This window comes from Sciurus vulgaris (assembly GCF_902686455.1).
Source record: "Sciurus vulgaris genome assembly, chromosome: 3".
In the NCBI taxonomy this organism is placed as follows: domain Eukaryota; kingdom Metazoa; phylum Chordata; class Mammalia; order Rodentia; family Sciuridae; genus Sciurus; species Sciurus vulgaris.
Genome location: NC_136463.1, coordinates 134770377 through 134784235, shown reverse-complemented (window position 1 = coordinate 134784235; position 13859 = coordinate 134770377). Strand labels below are relative to the sequence as shown.

Sequence of the window (13859 nt, the reverse complement as noted above, 5' to 3'; positions counted from 1 at the left end):
TGAGAGGTGAAGATAATGATAACTCCATTGTTAAAGTGAATTGTTGAGAAACTTGGTGAAAGGAAGACCAGTTACCATTCTTCTGATGCTCACGAATCTATAATGTTCATCTGGTGTGATACGCATGAGCTGCCTGTACAAACTGATATACTTATTTGAAAATATCAAATGACTACATTTTAAGATTAGGATGGATCCTTCAAGGTCATGTTTTCTGTTGGTACCATTCTCAGAGCCTTCCACCCTTCCATTTAGAAGTGTTTTTTACAAAAGACTTGGATATATAAAAGAGCAGACATAGACAAATATGTAAGCTTATAATAGCTAAATAATAAGTGGTTTCAACAGAAATAACACAGTATCTTTCCTGACGTAAAAATGAGAGAGCTAATCACACTGAATGAAAAAATCATGCTATAGAATATGAAATATTTTGATCTTCTATTTCATTATATTTCAGATATAATAGGGATTTGCTGCATCGCTAGTCCAAAATAATAAATAAAATATTACAGTTATTGATCAAAAGTGACAAAAGATAAACTCATGCCATCTTTTGGCTGTACTTTCTTAAGGTTATGCCTTTCTTTACAACATTATATACTAGGAATTTTCACACTTTTGGGTCTTGGGACCTGTTTGAACTCTTAAATTATTGAAAAATACCAAGAGATTTTATATGTTATATTAATTGATATTTATTATGTTAGAAATTAAAGGCATTTAAAAATGATAAAGGGTTAGGATGTGGCTCAGTGGTAGAGCTCTTGTCCAGCATGCACAGGTTCTGGGTGCAATACTAGCATGCAAAAAGCAAAAATAAAAAGTCAATTGCATATTAATATAAATAATATTTTTATTTAAAATAACTATTTTTCAAAATTATCTATAAAAGAAAGCAAGTGCCACTCATCTCACTATTTTCTATTTCTGAAAATCTCTTGAAGAGTCAACCTCTTTAATTGTTTCTGTATTCAATCTTTTGTGAATATATTGTTTTGGTTGAAGCATATAAGGACAAATCTAGTTTCACAAAGATATATAGTTGGAAAAGGAAATGTCTTTAAATAAGGTTTTTATATAATTGTTGATATTTTCCTTTTACTACAGCAAAATTTGTTGGTAATTTCTTTTTGTTTTGCATAAGCATGTCTACTGTTCTTTTTTCTTCAGGTTTTAAATAAAAATTACATAAGTTTAAGTTATACATGATTTTTCTTTTGGTTTTGTAGTGGTACTTGTCAGGTACTACTTTTTTTTTTAAGTGGTAGGTTTTTTATTTTATTATTATTATTTTTTAAGTTTCAGAAGTTATTCTCTTACAAAGGTTCAGAGCTAAACAGGTAGGAGAGAAATTCCCCATTATTAACAGATAAATCACAGTCAAATCAAGTACTAATATTTTAAAGGCTCTAGACATATAATGCAAAATCTGAAAATATTTCAATGATTTTGTAGTTTACTATTAGAAAATTGATCTGTCATACACTTTGAATATTTAACCCATGCATTATCTTATAACATCCTGCATTGGCCATTTGGAAAATCTGATTTACTGAATTGTCCACAGCTTCAAAATGTTGACATATTTTATTGTACATCATTTTAAATAATATCACTACCAATCTTACTGAAAAGTTCTCTTAGACAGGGAAGCTGTGGAGCTCTTTGTGACATTCACAAACTTTACAAAATTCTAATTTTGCTCAATCTTGTATTTTTCTCATTGATAGCAGTCCTAGTTTCTTTGACTAATTTTGTTCATTTTCTAGAAAATATTTGCCAAATATTAATGTCTGAATATCATAGTCTTGTTGGTTGATATTCTAAGTAAAATAGTGTTTCATGAAAAACAGGTAGGTAGCTGCAAATTTAGATGGCCCCCGTGCTTATCCTGGAAAGAGCTACCACTTCCACTTACACTTACATAGATGCTTTCTATGTATTCTCCAATAATGTTAAAAAGAAATGCAGGCAAAGGTAGAGATTTTTAAAAACGTTAAAGGGTGTTAGTGTTTCATCAAGGCCAAGTAAGTGAAATTAGTTCTTTAAAAAAAAACTGAGTTGAGGAAGTAAATGCAGTGATTATTAGTAAACTTTGATACTAGTGACCTTATTGGCTTTACCCACTATGGCTTTTGCACCATCGGTACAAATGTCAACATGGTGGAAAAGACAAACACCATCTTCAGTGTCCTAGAAATTGTCTTGCCCTTGTGTACCCTGTGAGACTACACATTGAGAACTACTGATAGGGGTGGTTTGGTTTGTGTTAAGCAAAATGATTTGTCAGTTTTCCAAATATTGGTCTGTATAAAAATCGGCACTGTAGGCCTAGACATACCATTTTGTATTGGTAGATATTTAGAAAAAAATTTATCTCAGAATTACTGGGAACATATCTATCAAGAAAAAAGCTTTAGAACGCAAGGAACACAAGGTTGGTTGTGATTGGAAGTCAGGTAGCTTCAATTTTCACTCATACTGTTCTTTTCAAAATATTAATTTTATGTGATATTTACAACTAAACATTATATAATTTTAAATTACTAATAGTAGTTCTTACAACGTAGGCATTAAATGTTCTGAATATTTGTCATTCTATATATTTCAAAACCCAAAGAATAATATTTACATTTTCTTGACAATTTCATTAGTTCATTTTGGACATCATACAGAAATACCTGCAAATCCTCAAGTACTTGGATTCTTAAGAGGAATATCTGAACAGTTTATACCTGACAGAAATAAATACAAAATTTACAGATAGAATGTCAACATTAATTTTAATCTGATCTGGTAAAATACAACATTTGAGTAGTGGATTGGCAATTTCTTTTTCTCTAAAAATATGAATGTTCCTTATTTTTTTTTTTTTTACGAGATAGGAATGGTATATACTCATTGTCATTCTTGAAATGTGTATGTAGTTAGGAACTTAAGCTTCTCTGCTAACAAATGTCATGTCATAATTCTTGAGGATAGTAATACATTGTGATGGATTTTCAGTACATTACAGAAGCAGCCCTATTTGTTTAAACCCTAGTTTAACCTGATTATTAACAATTAAATTGTGTTTTCTTCTTACAATTAAAGTGTATTCAAATTTATTGGTCCCTTGATTCACAGATTTATCTCAGTATGTGGTGTATTCAAACAGAATTTTGTATTTTTAATTAGGGGATTAGATAAGTAATTCTGAAGAGCCAAAAAAAATTGTTAGACATCACATTGCTTAACCATCTAATATACCATAAGTGTGTGTATACACGATGTTGTGGGAGCCATCTATCAGGCAGTCCTGTTTTTCAGGCAGTATTTTAAAAAGTGGACATGTGCAGAAACTGTGAGCACAATTAGCACCAAGCAGATAAATCCAGCTCTAATCCTGTTTACGGTCTGCATCAGACAGATGTGCCAAGATTGATTTAGACAAGCCCTAGGCTTACAGTAATATTTTTAAAAGTGCCATTCACTGTTCTATTTTTGTTAAACCTTTGCTAAATATTCTTAAGTGTTGTTGGTTTTGCTTTTCTTGTTATCCACTGTAACCTACTTTAAGCAGGTCCTGCTTTCCTCTCATGGTGACAGAGTAACCTGCCAGAAGAGGTTATCTTTATTCCCTGTAATTAAATTGACTTTCCCCCCCAAGAAAATACAACAATAGGAAGTGGGTACCGAATTAAATAAATAGCATGATATCCAATAGACGTATACTTAAATCCCTTGCAAGAACAGATGGTCCCCAGTATCTCTGTAAGTAATGTGAGAGGACAGTTAATGTTCTGAAACAACTAGCAATAACCAATATGATACTAATGAACCAATAGATTTCAAATAATAAACCACATGCCACCAAGCAAAGTTATACATCATTGGTAAGGATTTAATTTTCAAAACCTGCAAAAAGTTGTCTATAGATTTCCATAATTTAATTTACTTATCAAATATTATAAAATATTAATGAATAAAACTCCATATTTCTTACCAATAAAGGTGGGTTTTAGCATTAAGATAAAAGTAAAGTGATATTTAGAATGTATGCCTTCAAATAAGTGGTAGGGGTGTGTTTTGAACTTGGCTTTTAATCTGCAGTCTCTGTGTGTGAAGTCATACATAGAAATGTAGCTTCTGCATACAATTATGAGAGCATTTGCTTGTGGCAGAAACTGATAGTACAGCAGAGTTGGCTGGCATGAGACAGCAGTTATCCTGTGCAAGGAAATTTAAGCAAAAATAGAAGACCTAACTTTTTTTTTCAGTATTTAGAAGTAGTTTTATTTATAAATGGTGGGTTTTAAATTCATTTGGAGCACTAAATGAGTCTGACTCATTCTTAAAGTAATACTGAAAAAGAGAAGAGATAAGTGGCCAATTTTCATAGATCCCAAACAAAGACTTCTCTTAAGGTATCTCACCCTCCCTTTTAATCATTTTTTTCCTAAATATTTATGTATTTTAGGAATGTCCAAAGAATAAGTGTTTTGGAGTGGGGGTTGAAGAGAAGTCATGGCCTCCTTAAAATTTTTGTCTATCCTGTTAGATGTTCTCCTAAACCTTCACCCTTTGCAGAAGTTAGCCAGCAGCTTCCATCAAGAAACCAGAGGAACCTTGACCTTAGCTCTTTCAAGTCTAGGAAACCAGTTGTTCTGCTGCTCCACAGAGCCAACTGGTCCACTGCTCGTAGCTTAGCTATGTTTTTGTCTTCAAAAACAAAGACATAAGCACAGCAAACCTCCTCCCACTCTGATGACTGATTAAACAATATGTAGGTCCAGATCTTTAAATAAAATCATTTTTAGTTCAAGCTCACATAATTATAACAAGTTTTGTCTCTGTAAACTATCCTGAGTGAGAAAAAATTTTCATTAAAAGTAATGTTACATGCATCTTAACATTAGGCAGTAATTATATTAAAAAATCAAGTGAATCCTGTGAATAGAAATTGATAGATTTGTTGATGTAATGTAAATGATTATTATTACTGAAATGAATAAGAGATCAGAATTTCTATGTAGGATATTTACACTTGAGAGATTTATATAAAAGCTGAGAGAAAGAGTACCAAAGAACATTTGTCTATTGTTAGACACTGGTAAAACTATTTCATTCACAAATCGATTACACTTATTTTCATTTCAAGTAAAAACTAAACCTTCTTAGTCTGTAATTCTCCTTAGGTTTCTTCTTTTCACATTGACATATGAAAATTCAGATTTTAATCTGTGAGCAAATGCAGGAGAAGAGAATAGAAGCCTGAGCCAAGAGGAAGTGTCACTCAGATCCTTACAGGGATATTTAGAATGTCACTGCTGACTGTTTCTAGTGCTACAATCTAACCTATCTTCTTGAGGAATATACTTCAGTTTCTGATGCAACTTTACTCAGTTAATTTATACATTTGCTGCCTTGCTATTTTCTTTTTTAAATTTTTATTTGTTCTAATTAGTCATACATGACAGCAGAATGCATTTTGATTCATTGTACACAGATGGAGCACAACTTCATTTTCTCTGGTTGTACACGATGCAGAGTCACACCATTTGCAATCATACATAGACAGGGTAATAATGTCGAACTCCTTGTTGTTTTCTTAAGGACTGATTGACCTATTTTGAGTAGATTAAAAAAATGAAGGATTATACTTGTAAGCGGACCCTAAATAAAGTCTTACTCATAGAAAGAAAGAGATGGAATGACATTGCCAGGGTCTGGGAGAAGGAGAGGTATTGGGGAGACATTAGTTAAAGGGTAAATAAGCTTCACTTAGCAAAAATGAGTTCGGGGTCTATTGTATAACAAGTTGATTGTAGTTAATGTATACCTGAAAATTGCTATGAGATTAAATTTGAAATGTTTCTACAACAACAGAAATACTTAGTCTTATTAGCTTGATTTAATCATTTTACTTTGTACAAATGTACTAGAATATCACATTGTATACCATAAATACATACATGATTTTTTTATCTGTCAATCATACATTAAAACCAGGAAAAAACAAATCTAATGGAAAGCATTCTAAAATAGTTGGATATTGGTCTAAGCGGGACCTATAAATTCTTGAAAGAGAGGCACATGATAGTTTTGTTTTTAATAACAGTTCTTTTTTTATTAGTCTTTTTTAAATTTTTGTTCCCATAAATCCAAATATTAGAGTGATGTGAACCAGACACAAAATAAACACTTTATACAAAGTTCTAGAAACAAGCAAAATTAAGTCATTAGTAATCTAAATGGTGAAACTGGAAAGTGGCTTAAGAGAACTTTCTAGAATAATGAAAAAATTATTTTCATTGAGATAATGGTGTAAGTGTATATATATGACAAAGTTCAAACTATGACCTTAAAATATCTGCATTTGATTGTAATAAACTTGTGCCTCAATAACCAAAAGGAACTGATGAGAGGGTCAATAAGTGTGTCCTTAGAGGAAGTTCTTATTGTCAGCCCAGCACTGTAGAGATCTTGTAAGACCAGCCAAAATGCTTAGGTTCAAATCTTGGCTCTACCCCCTGTCACATGTGTGATCTTGGACAGTTACTTAAATTCCATCTTAAGTTTCTTCTCTTTCAGGAAAAAGCAAATACTTAATAGGATTGTTGTAAGGATTAAAGAAGATGATGCATGTAAAGTACTTAGGGTATTGTCTGGCTAATAGCATGTGCTCATTAAATATTAGCTACCCCTCTTAGGGAATGAGACTTCCTAGATTTAAACAAAATGATCAGAAATCATTTTAGGATGAACACTCCCAATTAATCACAACTATCTGCATTGCAGAAATAAATTTTAAAACAAAATTAACCACAATCTCATTATTTTCCAAGTTATCTCATGCATATTAATATTTATATGCATATGAAATATATTACTCACGTTTTGTATTTAATATATAGAAAACAGTAATGGAAATTTATTATGCTACTTGGATACTTTTCTACAAGTAATACATTTCAATTGGTCTGTAGTATTCCATTATATAAATATATTTTGTAGAACCAGTACTTATGACATGTTTAGGTTGTTTCCAAATTTTGCCCAAATAATGCTCAGGTAAGCTTTCTTTTAACTAATTGTGTATTTATTTCCTTTTGGTAAATTCCTGGAAGTAAATTGCTGGAGAAAACCATTCATATTTTAAAGTATTTTTTTCTACATTGAAGTATGTAATGTTAATTATTGGAAGAGAAAATTATAGAGGTTTATAAGAAAAATCTAACCTCACATTCCCTATGGCATCTTTCTCTCTCTCAAAAGAAAATTATAGAGGTTTATAAGAAATCTAACTTAATATTCCCTTCTCTCCACACCCTCCCTTCCCCAACCCTTTCCACTGACATTTGAACCCAGGGTCTGGTACATGATAGGCAAAGTTCTGTTACTGAGCTACATTGTTCAAAAGCTACATTTCTCTTTTAATAGTTTGCCAATGTTAAATTTGTTGTGTGATTTTGCTTAGATTTCTTTTAAAAAATCTCTTTAATAAGAGTGGTATCAAATTCCTCAGACTTCTTTTATAACTTCTATTCTTTCCAGACTAGCAGAGTTCACACTTGCTCAATTCACTTACAGAAGATGACTGATTTCTTCAACCATCTTCCTATTGAAGAACATGAATGTTTCTTTAAATATTTCTGCTATTATAAATGTTGCTACAATTAACATTTTGAAATCTTTTGATACATATTCCCAACTTATTATTTAGCAGTTACCGTTTTTTCATTCCTAGCAGCACTGGAATTGCTTCCCTTTAGCTGTACCCTCATTGAGCCTTATTTTTGATCTCATGCCAATCTAAAAGGCAAAAAGTGGTATCTTGTTGTTTTAATTTGCATTTCTTTGATTACTAATTAGGTTGAACTTTTTCATATGTTCACTGGTCAATTTGCATTTCTTCTTTTGTGAAATGCCTGCTTGGGTCTTTTATGTGCTTTTCCATTAAAGTGTTTCTTTTCTTGATTAAATAGATTATATAATTGTCATGTGTTGCAAGTATTTCTGTTCATTTGTCCTTTGCTTATGACTCCTTTTTATAGGTCTTTAGGACTTTGTAGACATTGAATAATTTTTATGTTAATTATCTTGATTTGGGAATGTCTGCCTTTGCTATTATGCTTACGGCTTTTTCTTATGATTATATAAATTTCTAATCTAGAAATACTGGTGCATATTATGAGATGGGGCTGTATTTTTTCTCTTCCAAAAGTTAAATCAGTTTTAAGTCATCTTTCACTGTTTCTCCCTGAGCTTAGACTTTACCTTTAACACATTAGGGAATTTTTAAAAGCATATAAATGTTTTCCTGGTTCATCCATTTCTCTGTTTAAAGATATTTAAATTATTATAACTTTCTAAAATATACTTGACAGGGCATGATCTCCCCTTCATTATTTTTACAACATTTTTTTAAGTTAATGTAATACATTTATTCCAAAAGAATTTGCAAATCACTTGATCAGATTCCTTGTTCCTTCATACTTCAAAGAATATACCATTGAGATTTTGACTGAAGTTGTATTATAGCTACTAATAATGAGATTGCTGGCATATAAAATGTGTAATATTGGAATTTAGTACATCTCCATTTATTCAATTCTATATTCTTAGTAAATTTCAAATGGCTTTTTCCCCCATTCAAGTCCAGTATCATTTTGCTAATTTATTCCTAGGTATGATACACTAATAGGTATGGTATCTCTTTATCTGCGTTATGTCTCCTCAGGTATAGACACATTTGTAATAGCCTCCTCACTGAATGTTTTTATTAGGTCTAATGATTAAATTGACTCTTTTGATTTTTACTCATATATTGTGATGTAATTACAGTTTCAGCTCCCTCTCCCTCTACCACCAATTTTTATCTTTTATTTTATTTTCCTTATGGTATTGGTCAGAATGTCTAGAATAATTGGGAATAGTGAAAGTCATAATTAGATATTCTGATTTCTGGAGATTCTTCTGTTTTTCTCTGTCATGTGATATTGGCTGTTGGTTAATATCTTTAAATTTTCAATTTTGCAAGAGGTTTTAAATTGGAATAGTTATTGAATTGTTAGCTAAAATGAAGCAAATGCATATGAAAGAATACAGAATACAGGGTAGAACTTCAAAGTAAAAGAGTATATTTTGCCCCAATTTTTCTTTCCCCCAATGGCTGCTCTTTGTTCTCACTTTCCTTCCTTCTTTTCATTCTCTGTGCTCTTATTTCTTGTATGTTTCACTACATAAAATAAAATTTATATGTGACACAAATTGTTGTAAATTTAGCCTGGAAGTTATTACCAACATAATATATATTAAGGGATTAATTTCAAGATTATTTGAATGACTCCTGCAAATAAATAAAAAATAGACAACTAAATTAAAGTAGGGCAAAGCTTGTGTAGAGGCAACTCTCAGGAAACTAAAATGAAAAACAAATGAAAGAATGTTCAATGTTGCTAATTGTTTAATTTTGGTGGGAAGAGTACCCACGGATGTCACCAGAATCAAGTTTCTTTAGTCAGGAATATGATGTCGCTTATCCACACACCCAGCTGCGTGAAGCAGACACCCAGCAGTACTCCTGCACTCAGACAAACTTCCTGAGCTTCACAGGAAGCTTTTTACCACATAGTTCTCCATGTACCACAGAGTGGGGAGTTACCAGGATGACCTGCTCCCTTCATTGTTGAGGGTACAGGAAGGGTATAAGAAATCACTGGACTTTCTCAAGTGTATTATAAGGAAGGCCACAGGCCTACCTGTTCAACAGGAGGAACAAATAAATGGTAATAAGTGTATGAGGTACAAATACATTTGTTTTGGTTAGCTTTTTCCCTGCTGTGACTAAAGACCTGAGAACAATTTTAAGAAGGAAAAGTGTGTGGGCTCAGTTCAGAGGTCTCAGTCCATAGACAGATGGCTCCATTCCTCAGGGTTTGAAGTGAGGGAGAACATCCTGGTGAAAAAATGTGGTGGAGGGAAGCGGCTCACATGATGATCAGGAAGGAGGGAGGGAGGGAGGGAGAGAGAAAGACTCCACTTCCAGGTACAAAATATACACCTGAAAGGCACACCCCAATGATCCACCTTCTCTAGCCACAACTTACTTGCCTTCAGTTACCACTCCGTTAATTACTGATTGTGTTAAGGCTCCCATAACCCAATCAATTCACCTCTGAATGTTCTTGCACTGTCTCACATGTGAGCTTTTGGGAATACCTCACATCCAAACCATAACAATATTACTGATTTACTGTGGTTTCCTCATATATAATATCACTCTAGCCAGATTTTCTAATATATTCTTCCTTAAAAGAAGTAGGACTCTGCAAAACTCAGATGAACTTGAAACCCTACAGTGTTATAAGAGGCTATTTTCAAGGATAGGTTACAAAGGAGCCTTACTGGACGGACTTACACTGGTCAGTTGGTGATATTAAGAGGAAAACAAAAATTTTAATGAGAACATTGACTGAAAAAGAATTTAAGTTCATAATATGATCAAAGGGGAACAAACAATCTAAAATAGCTAAAGCAATGTTTTCAGAGTGTGTTTCAGGAATTAGTAAAGCCAAAGCTGTTTTCATCAGATCACTAAGAATGTATTTGCAGTAGTCACTCATTCTCTCCCAAGGATACAGTGGATTCTGCACAGACTGGGGTATTTCTGACATCCTTGCCCTGTAGGAGTATATACATTAAATTCTTGTTCTTCAAAAAAAATCTCAATTTCAATTTCTACCATAACAAATACAGGTACATATAAACCTACACAAACGAGTTATCTGGGACGCTTCAATCTTTGAGTAGAAAGGGCTTCTTAGATTGATAGCTTGAGAACTGTACTAGAGAAAAGTTAACTTTACAATATAGGTTAATTGATTAGCATTTATAGAAAAGGGATGTTGAGGTGATTCATTGACTTCATAAAGGTATAAAGAGATCTTGGCACAGGTATGTGCCCTCCTTTGGTTAAAGTGATTACAGTAATAATGATGATTGTTTCCTGAGATTATGAAATGTTTTGCTACACAAAGAAGAACCTGCTGAATTGATACTTTAAGGTCTTAGGTCACCAAAGGATGGAAATGGACTGTAGCCTGATCGGAAACCTGAACTTTCTAAAGAATGACAGGCTTGAAAAATGGACTTTGGGTTCCTCTCATCCTACTACATAATCATTGAGTGAAGGTTTTTTTCTTACTTTCTTTTATAGTGGTACCTGTGCTTCGAGATCAATCAGGCTATGATTTACAGATTGGTTGAAAAAGGTCAAAAACTTCCAGAAAATGAAGACGATGAATATCTTGAAATGCCTCAAAGTTCTCACTCCAGTCTGAGGACTACATACTTAAAGGGCTGAAGAAGCTGAGACAAAGCCTCTGCTTTCTACTGTTTTATCTATTTTTTTAAAATCTGCATTATTCACTACTTTTTCTATTATGGGACACACATAATTTTCATATCTAGTTATGTGGAGTTGGATGAAAGATATTGTGAACCTTGCAGGGCATTTTTATTCTTGTGCGTTATAAGTTACTTGCTAGCAGAGCAAATGCTTTTGCAGCTTATTTTTTAGGCTTGTTAAGTGGCAGCTTTGGTCAACTCTCTGACGGGACAATACTCTTCTAAATATTCTCCCCAATCTCCCATGACTTTTGGTGGTTTTCCGCTTTGGCTAGTTGGAACTCTCGATCTGAACACTGTTCTGCTAATCCTGTGAATAGTTCTTTCCCTCACCTCACACATTGACCAATACTTGCTGAAGACTCGAGGGCACCTCTGCAGATCTCAAGTGCTCTGTGAAGCCTTTCCCTATCTGGTAATTTGCCTTGTGAATCCTTGTCACCTTGGCCTTTTTGGGTCCCCAATTCCCCCTCAACTAGGGGATACCACCAGGGTTCCCCTACTTCCTTTTCATACATATGTGACTTTACCAGGGGTGTACATTTCCTTTTCTTTAAGGTTGCCTTCAACAAGCTGGCATAACTTACTTCTGTGAGTTCTGGGTTTTGCATTACTTTGTCACAATTAGTTCAAAAGAGCCCTTTGCATGATATTAATTTATTATTACTATGTGACTCTAAGTTCTCAGAATTCTTCATACATTAAATATTCTCAGATTCTGAATATTGTGTGGCTAGTGTGGCAGGAATGCTCTCCATCGATTCTATTTTTTCCCCTTCATTTTGGGAAAATAGATCCATTTTTATTTTCTTCCCTTCCCATCTCATACAGGGACAGATGTAAAGAGAAAGTCCCACCATGGAAAATGATAAAGATTTTCTGGGTCTTAACTTTGTGCATACATTTAAGATATGGATGTAAGGGTTTTTATTGAAGAGAATTAATTTCTTTTCAGGTGATTCCAAATTTGATTTGCGATATAAAGAAGAATCTGTTGAGCTCAAAGACATATTCTCTGTGAAGCTGAAGCGGCGTTGCTCTGCTAAGCAGCCCAGAAGTGGCACTTTATTAGGCATCACACTTTTCATCTGCTTGAAAAAGGAACAAAACAAATTAAAGAATTCCACCCTTGATCTTATTAATTTAAGTGAAGACCACTGTGACATATGGTTTAGACAGTTCAAGAAAATTTTGGCAGGTAAGTACTCCTGGGAGTTTTTAATAAACATTGTCTCCTTGATGTAGATTATCAATATATATATTTTACATTTATGGGTACAAACAACACTTGATTCTGTTGATGGCATCTTTCTCTTCCTAGTTTGTTGAGTATTTTTATCATGAGAGGGCACTGAATTTTGTCAAGTGCTATTTCTACATCAGTTGAGATCATCATATTTCCCCCTTTATTCTGTTGATATAAGAATATTACACTGATTTTTCACGTATTTAACCATCCTTGCATTCTAGGAACACATCCATTGATCATGCTGAACAAGCTTTTTCATGTGCTGCCGAATTTGTTTCGCTCAACTTTTATTAAGGCTTTTTGAAGTTCATAAAGGATATTGATGTGTAGTTGTTTTTTAGTCTCTTTGTCTTTGGCATCAAATTAATGCTGGCCCCATGGGATGAGCTAGGAATTAGCCCTTGAATGACCACATTTACAAAGAAATTTCTATAATCTGAAATAACAGTTTTTAAAATAATTTAGTCCACTTACAAGTTACTTTTAGAAGCATAATTTTACGTTCACATCTTTGAGTTTATTTTAGAATTTATTTTCTTCTAGGCACACATTGACAGCATAGTTTCTATACTGGGCATAGAAACTACCCTGGGCATTTGAAAATAATATTTTGAAGATAATCTCTAAGGGGACTTACTTGATACTATGTCAATGGAAGATTATCTATCTTAGGGTACATTTTTCTGGAGATGAAAATCTAAAGATATTTATTAGAATATATTTCATATATGGACTCTGTATCTAACATTTCTAAATGGCATTTTTGCATTTTGTACACTAAATAAAATAATAAACACAATGCAAAATTTGAATTTCTAAAGTTATCTAGTTAAAATGTATCTGATTATTAGGGTTTATTTGTTTTTTGGGTTTTTTTTTTTTTTAATCCTCATAGGTTTGCAAATCTTGTTTATTTTCCTTTTAACCCACTTCTCCCTTTTTGCCAGATTGACCAGGCAGTGGCAGCTGGTATTGTTGATGGTTTAGTTTGGGCTTGGATGACTCAGAAGAAAGATGGGTGCCAGATAAAGAGCATGCACACAGAGATGTCAGAAATTTTCAGGTCTAACATCAGTGATCAACATCATGAGGACCCATGCTGGTCACTGGCAGGCCACTGCTAAGGTTATGCACATAGAGGATACCAGTAAGCAGACATGACTGCATTAAAACTGGGAGATCCTGCTTCTAAGAAGCTCCTTCCTTTCTCATTAGC

General features: G+C 33.2%; 1 protein-coding gene across 3 annotated transcripts in view; it reads left to right on the top strand.

The window, feature by feature from the left end:
- The window catches only part of CERKL (CERK like autophagy regulator), a 139688-nt gene that overhangs the window by 35303 nt on the left and 90526 nt on the right, over positions 1-13859 (top strand). For all 3 annotated transcript variants that reach the window (XM_079134557.1, XM_079134558.1, XM_079134556.1), the window contains exon 2: positions 12350-12592. In XM_079134557.1, the coding sequence (XP_078990683.1) occupies positions 12350-12592 (243 nt within the window). The remainder of the gene's footprint in view (positions 1-12349; positions 12593-13859) is intronic.